Source organism: Notamacropus eugenii, chromosome 3 (genome assembly GCF_028372415.1).
Source record: "Notamacropus eugenii isolate mMacEug1 chromosome 3, mMacEug1.pri_v2, whole genome shotgun sequence".
In the NCBI taxonomy this organism is placed as follows: Eukaryota; Metazoa; Chordata; class Mammalia; order Diprotodontia; family Macropodidae; genus Notamacropus; species Notamacropus eugenii.
The window spans coordinates 314,066,149-314,073,762 of record NC_092874.1 but is presented as its reverse complement, the minus strand read 5'-3'; the positions used below and the strand labels follow the sequence as shown (position 1 = coordinate 314,073,762).

At 49.2% G+C, this 7,614-nt stretch overlaps 1 protein-coding gene across 1 annotated transcript; it reads left to right on the top strand.

The window, feature by feature from the left end:
- The first annotated feature begins 483 nt into the window (after positions 1-483).
- On the top strand, positions 484-6,034 carry FOXE1 (forkhead box E1). Its single transcript, XM_072596715.1, has one exon. The coding sequence runs from the start codon at positions 3,479-3,481 to the stop codon at positions 4,787-4,789; it is 1,311 nt and encodes a 436-aa protein (XP_072452816.1). The 5' UTR covers positions 484-3,478; the 3' UTR covers positions 4,790-6,034.
- Positions 6,035-7,614: the final 1,580 nt, after the last annotated feature.

The following is a 7,614-nucleotide window of genomic DNA, read 5'->3' as shown; positions in this document are numbered from 1 at the left end:
CCATCATATTTAAGATAAAAACAGTAAAAATGTTTCAGCATTGTCCCTTCTGGAGTTAAAAACCCACTTGGCAAACAATCATTCTTTCATTCAGGAAAAGATTTTAATAGATAATTTTGCAATAAGATAGAGTTTCAACAGTAATTTCCTAACAAGGCATGAGCAAACGCATCACATTTCATATGAGAGATTATAAAATCTAATCGTGTTAGTCTCTTTAATTCCTAACATATAGTACAGTGCCTTACAAGTAGTAGGTGCTTGTCATTAGGTCTGGGGACAGAGGTTACTTGCTGTTGGGCAAAGAACATAGGACGAGACGTCAGGCTCCATAATCTAATCCTCCCTCTGCCGAAAACTCACTGGCTGATCTCGGGAAAATCACTGTCTCCCTGAACCTCAGTTTCCCTTTCTAAAAATGAGGTGAATGCAATAGATGACCTCTAAGCTTTGACGTTCTGTGACTTTGTCCAATAAACGCCTTCTCCCTGTATTTGACCGTTCTGTAGGCGCGGGCCAGCCTCATGTTCTGAGACTCAGAAATGTTGGTTAATTTTTAGATGACTCGGTTAATCTGGGAGGCCACTAATTTTATTTCAAATTCGCCAAAGTCTGTTTAAACATTAAAAGAGTTGGTCAAAGAGTTACCACTTCGTAAAAAGCTAAAAGAGTAAAGATTCAGTTCTGAAACAAAAATATGGCAGGGTTTCTGCCAGTAAAGAAAGAATTACTATCTGTAACTTCAAAAGATACAATTTTTACCAGCAGATACAAAAGAAAAGGAATGATATGCATTAGTTCTCTACGTATTTCGTGTCAGTTTTTTTCAACGGTTTTTACCGACTTGAGAGACATAAATCACCTTGATTAGGCACAATACCGTAAACTTAACCTCTTAGTTCATCTGGTAAGGGATGTTCAAAGTTTTTTATCAGACATTTAAGGAAAAATCGTTTTTGTCTTGTTTTCTGAAGGAAGTGTACAGAAGCAAGAATCTAAAACTACACTGTGGTTTCCTTCCTGCCCCATGCCTTCGGGGCCTTCCACCGTCTCTCAGAGAATCGCACAGTTTGCATAAAGCGGTTGAACTAATAACATTCAGGTTGACGATCTTTTCTTCAACGTCTGGGGACCCAGAAAAAAGAAAGAAACCGTCCCAATTTCTTCTTTAAGATATTTCCTACTCACACGCCACTGCACTCCATGGAAATAAGGGGAACGCGTAAGTGCTGGGGTGAGATTGTTACAAGTAGACGGAAACCCAGTCGCATCACCATCAGGACTGCCTGGGGAGAGAAACGTAGCTGCGACAGGTATCTAGGAGGTTTTTCCCGGCAGCAGAACTCCTTCCCAAGGAAAAGGAAGACTTTTTCGCAAGGCATTAGTGAATCAGGGGGAGAAAAAACCCTTAAAGGAAAACCTAGAATCTGCTTCGACACACAGTCTCCAAATGGGACTAATGTTGCACGTGGATCTACCAGACGATTCTTCCTCCCCATCCACCCAATTCCCAGACTCGCTCCTCCAGTCTTTCACTAAAACTCCCAAACGCAAACATTGTCGACAGCACAATAATTCGCGCACACATGCAGCTCACCCGGAGATCAGCATTCCTCTGTGTGGGGATGAGTGCTGGACGAACTTGGTTTCTCTTCACTTTCGAAGACCGCTGCAGCAAGAGAAACCTCAGGCCCGCTGGCCCCTCCTGAAATGCCAGCTTAGTGTGGGCATCTTCTTTCAGGGGGAAATGGGGAAGCATAGCAAAGAGAAAGAGGGAGTCCTCAGAAAAGAAGTATTTGTCAGCATTTTTCCTGTGCTTTTCTTCGGTGACTTGTTTTAGGACACAGAAGAGAGAGGTTTGCAGTGTAAAGTATTGTGTGCGTTTCTGCTTAGGCAGAGCCCGAAAGGGGGTATTCTTCCCCAAACTGGGAAGGGAGTCGGCAAACCTCCATCAAATGGACTTTCCAAGCCATCCTAACTCAGTTTACCCTCCCTCACGCCTCGTCCCATTGTTTAGGGCTCCTTATTCTTCTCTGGAATAAACAAAGAGACCGAGGCTTTTACTTGTTTATTCAGGATCAAGGATATAGTTCTGGAAGGGACCTGAGCGCATTTAGGTGTGAATGAGGAAATTGAGGTCCAGAGAGGTTAAGGGACTTGCTTAAGGTCACATAGGTAGTAACCTCAAAGGTGGGATTCAAACGCAGATTCTCTGACTTCAGAGTCAGGGTTCTTTTCACAGTGCCATATAGCCTCCCTAATCCTTCCCCTCCTCCCTTTTTAAAATGAGTGTGTAGACATCCCGAAATTTCCGTACTTAGGTATTTGTTTTGTTATTTTATTTTCCCCCCAAGAGTCACCACGGCCAAAGAATTCCAGTATTCCTCTCCTGCTGGGCAACTTTCTGCAGACGAGGTTTCCAAGGACTTGACTAGCCAGGTCCTTTGACAGCGGTCCCAGCCTATTGCCAGGGCTAGACCCAAAACTTCTCTGGCTTTAGGTAGGACCTGCCAGAGCTTGCGTTTCGTTGGCATTGCCTTGCAGAACTCAGGCTTTCTCCACCCCAAGATAAGGCATCCGAGGTAGACTTGTACGGAGGCATCCACCGAGCAGCTGTGACTGCAGTCACATTGTCACCACCAATACGGTTTCAGTAAAGGTGAGCTCTAGCCCAGGTGGGCGGGAGGCGGGAATAGCTGCACAGGCCCCTGAGAGCTTCTGTGTCTTTAAGGAGGAGAAGGAAGGAGGGAGGAGCTGGTTGGTGTTTGCAAAGGGGAGTGCCCGCTGTCCAGGTACAGAGAAGACCTCGAAGAAGCAGAGAAAGGGAACTCAACCCTGCGCCTGGCAAAATATAAGCGAGGAGAGAGCTGTCAAGTGGCATCAGTTCCCCGCCACCCTGGAATGGGTCCCGCACACGCAATCCCTCTACGCTTCGGACCCACAAGATCTCCAGAGCCCTGAGAGCAAGCTCTGACCCTCCGTACCTCTGGACGTGACCGTGATCGTGGATAACAGGAGCGAGGTGGGTTGGAGAAAGAAATGGAAGGCTGCACAGAGAGAACCTACCTCAGCACCGGAGCGCGAGGGCAGTAACTTCTTGCTCCGAAATCCTCTCTGAAATCTCCCTTGCGCCAACCCCCAACACTACAGGTAACGAGCCAAAAGCCTTCTTGGACTGCTTCCCAGCCGCCCCATACCTTATGCAAGGTGAGACAACTCTGGGCCGGCCCTCAAAACCTGAAGAGCCCAGTGGACTGTGGCCTGGTGTCTGCTACGGAGCTTCCTCCTCTCTTGGGACCCTGGTTTCTCCTTAGAGAGCGAGTTGTGGTGTAAGTTTCCCCAAGCCCGGCCGCTTTGCGCCGGCCTGGGCTGCACCCTCTACCACAGCACCCTCTGCCACAAACAGGCCCCGAGCGCCTGGGCCCGGGCCCCCACTTCTCCCCTACGGGAGTTGGGTGGCCAAGGCCCGGCCCAGGGGATGACCGAGGAGAGGCGGCGCTCTCCCCAGAAAGATCGCCCCGAGGACAGGGGCCTGCAGCATCCGCCCACCCCAGTGGCCGAGGCTGCGGGCAGGAGCCTCCCCCTGATGCCTGTAGTGAAGGTAGAGAAGGAGCCCGCTGCCTGTGAGCCCTCGGGGGGCCTCAGCGAGCTGGGGGAGCCGGCGGCCAAGGCCGGCAGCGGCGGTGGCGGAGGGCGCAGGAGGAAGCGGCCCCTGCAGCGAGGTAAACCCCCTTACAGCTACATCGCTCTCATCGCCATGGCCATCGCGCACGCCCCGGACAGGAAGCTGACTCTGGGAGGCATTTACAAGTTCATTACAGAGCGCTTCCCTTTCTACCGGGACAACCCCAAAAAGTGGCAGAACAGCATCCGCCACAACCTCACACTGAACGACTGTTTTATCAAGATCCCGCGTGAGCCGGGCCGCCCGGGCAAGGGCAATTACTGGGCGCTGGACCCCAACGCCGAGGACATGTTCGAGAGCGGCAGCTTCCTGCGCCGGAGAAAGAGGTTCAAGCGCACGGACCTCTCCACCTACCCGGCTTACATGCACGACGCAGCGGCGGCCGCGGCTGCCGCGGCTGCTGCGGGCATGTTCCCCAGCTCGGTGCCAGTGGCGCGCCCTCCCTACCCTGGCTCCGTGTATCCCAACGTGGCGGCCGCCATGAACCCAGCGGGCTACGGCCAGACCCTGGGCCCCCACTCCTCCGTCTACTACCCGGCGTCGTCTCCCGGCCAGTGCCGGGTGTTCAGCATCAACAGCCTGGTGCACGGGCCTGGAGACCTCCTGCAGCAGCAGCCTGCGCCGCCGCCCGCGCTCGGGCGCCCGCTTAGTCCGGACCTCAGCCAGGCGCCCTCGGTGGCCGCAGGCTCCTGCTCCTTCGGCGCCTCGGCCGCCGCGGCCGCGGCCTCCTATAGCAACCCGGCGTGCAGCGGGGGAAGCGGAGGGGGCGGCGGAGCCGGGGCCGCGGGGGTGCTGCCTCGGTCGTCCAACCCCATGGCCTACACCTATCCTGTCCCCAACGGCCACCTGCCTATGAACCACGGGTCCTATCCTCAGGGAAACAGCAGCCAGCTGTTTGGGGCGTCCGGCCGGCTAGCAATGTCCACCTCCCCTCCTGGGGGCAACGACCCAGTGGACTTCTATGGCCGCATGTCCCCTGGTCAGATCAGTTCGCTGGCGCACAGCTACAATCCCGGCGGGCAGCTCGGGGCCGGCCCCAGCGCTTACCACGTCCGGCACTCTGCCTACTCCAGCAACGTGGAAAGGTTCGTGTCGGCCATGTGAAAAAAAAAAAAACAAAACCCAGCCCAGAAGTGCCAAGGGAAACTGGGGCAACACAGACCCCACCACCATCCCATAGGGCAAAAGGTGCCCTGGAGGCCAGGCCTGAGCAATGGGGTGTGAAGGACTAGGAGGAAGGCAAAAATAACCCAAACTGTGCAATAGGAAGAAAAAACGGTTGTGAGTCTGTGCGTTGGGATGAGGGGTACTTGAGGGGAAGGGCACAATGCCATTCCTTCATCAAAGCGTTGCCTTGGGAAAGGCCAGGGCCTCAGCTGAAGGTTGCCGCAGAGTATCCAGCCCTCACGCAGTGTCCAGTTAATTACATCTTAATGTACTCCATCTCTATTCCTGTGCCCTCATTGGTACAGAATTCTTTCATGGGACTCTAGAAGGACGAAATACTCAGGGTGCTCTTCGTGAATGAGGGCAGAGAATCCGATCAGGCAACTGGAAGGGGATCAAAGACACTGGGTCCAATCCACAACGTTCTTCCAGCTGCCTGTTTGCTTGGAGAGCTGTTCCCTGTTGGTCACCAGATTGCTCAGGAGCGTCTGCCGAAGGGAGATGTGCAGCCTGCTGCTTTGTTTTATTTTGTGGTAAAGGCTTTCTTGCCTTTTCACCCAGGTGGTTTGTGACATGAATTCATTCCAGGAAACAAACAAGTGGCTGCTTCCTTCAAACTTTCTTTGCATACCTCGGACAACGGGCATTTTTATACTGTGTCTGCTCCTGTGGCTTTAACATTGTAATAATTGTCTCTGACAGCCGTCTGTAGTGTCATCTTCACTGAAACATGAAGGTTTTTGAGGGTGCAACCTTGGCTCCTCCGCTCTTCATTATTTCAACTCGCACCATTTCAGTTCCAGACTTATTTTCACTTTGGTCGCTGGTGTACAAGTGTGATGGAAGGTATCCTCAACTAGACTGTAAAAGGCATATGGGAGTTAATCAAGGAGACAGTAGACTAGGTCGAAATCTTGCAGCAGTACCTGGAAGTCTCATTTCCACATAAAATACATTCAAAAGCCGAAAACCATTGCTGTTTGCCTTTCTGGAGAACTGAGTTTGTGGTGAGATCCGAAAACCATGAGACAGGGAATGGGACAGGAACAGAGATAGAGAGAGACAGGGACTGCAAAATATAAGTGAGAAAATGGAGATGCAAAAACAGGCTGACTTGGTGTCTCCCCCGCTGCTCTTAGAACTGGGGACATCGTACACAAATGGCTCTCAATAAAAGTTAGAATTGAAAGGCAATTGTAGTGTCTTTTCCTCCTTCAGTCCTGAGTAGTTACAGTTAATTAAATAAGAAGTGAGCATGTGAACAGGGATGGGGGTGGGCTTAGAACTGCCATCAAAAGGCAATGAAAAGAATTTGTGTTATTGTTCAGTCGTTTTCAACAGTGTCCGACTCTTCGTGACCCTAATTGGGGTTTTCTTGCAAAGGTACTGGAGTGGTTTGCCATTTCCCTTCTTCAGCTCATTTTACAGATGAAGAAACGGAGGCAGAGTTAAGTGACTTGTCCAGGGTCACACAGTTGGTAAGTGTCTGAGCACAGATTTGAAGCCTATCCACTGAGCCACCTAACTGACCTAATTGAGGGGAAAATAAGGGGAAAGAAAGTGGCATTTCTAACAAACAAAATAGAAAAAGAAGAAAAGATCCAACGGCTTGTTAGAGCAAAAAGTCTTTTCTTTGATCCCCGAGAAAGTTTAGGGAGGTAACTTTGTTTCTGGTGAGAAATTTTCTCTAATCTAAAGTTTTTTTTTTCTGAGCAGAGATTGAGATTTTGTCTTCAGACCAGAAAACTTGTAAGTGGTTGAAACAAATGAATTTTTAAATGTGGTAGAACTCTGCTTCTTCCTTAGGCAGCATCACAAGTATACTCAGCATTCTGGTGCATTTTTTTTTTTTAAACGGTGAAGGACAGATTAGGATACAGATGAAGTCAGAAGGCAGTAGGAAGTTGTGGATTGCTGAACTGGCCATCTTCGTGAAAACCACTGAAGATTTTCTCTAACAATACAAACAAGAATTAGAATATCCGCAAATCCGATATGCCTTTTTTTTTTTACAAGTGTATAGAAACAGTTCATGCCTCTATGTTTTGACTCTGTTTACTGTGAACTAGTTATCTTCAGAAAAATATTATTGCCTACATACAGTATTAGAGTATAGATAGTGATAAGTGGTTTTGTTTCTGGATATAGTAAGACACATATTATCAACTCTGGAAACAGAGCTTTGTGTGTATTTGTGTGTGTGTGTGTGTGTGTTCCTATGTCCTGGTCTGTTATTTCATACATATAGGAAACTTCCAGCAATGAAATTCCATCCACCAATCCAGACAGCAACTTGACTGTAACTATAGTCTAGAATTACATCAAGAGTTCTTAACCTGAGGTTCACAATCAAGTCTGGGGATAGATTTTAAGGGATCTATAGATTTTGAATGGGGAAGGGAAGTACATTTTTATCACTAGCATCTAACTAAGGGTAAGCATTTCCTTGAATTATGAATTTTTTAAAAAACATTCATCTGAAAAAGGGTCCATACTTTCACCAAACTGCCATAGGGGTCCCTGACCCAATAAAGATTACCTAAACTGGCTTGTCTGTCCTTGGTCGCACAGATTGTATCACCTGAAACACCAGCCATCCAGACAAACAAGCATCCTATATCTTATCCCATACTTGCATGTGAATTATGCACATACAATTAATAGCCTAATTTTCATTGAGACAGTGGAGTGGAACGGGAAAAGCATTCAACTTTGAGTCAGAAGACCTGAGTTTGCTTACAGGTTGTGACATGAACTACCCC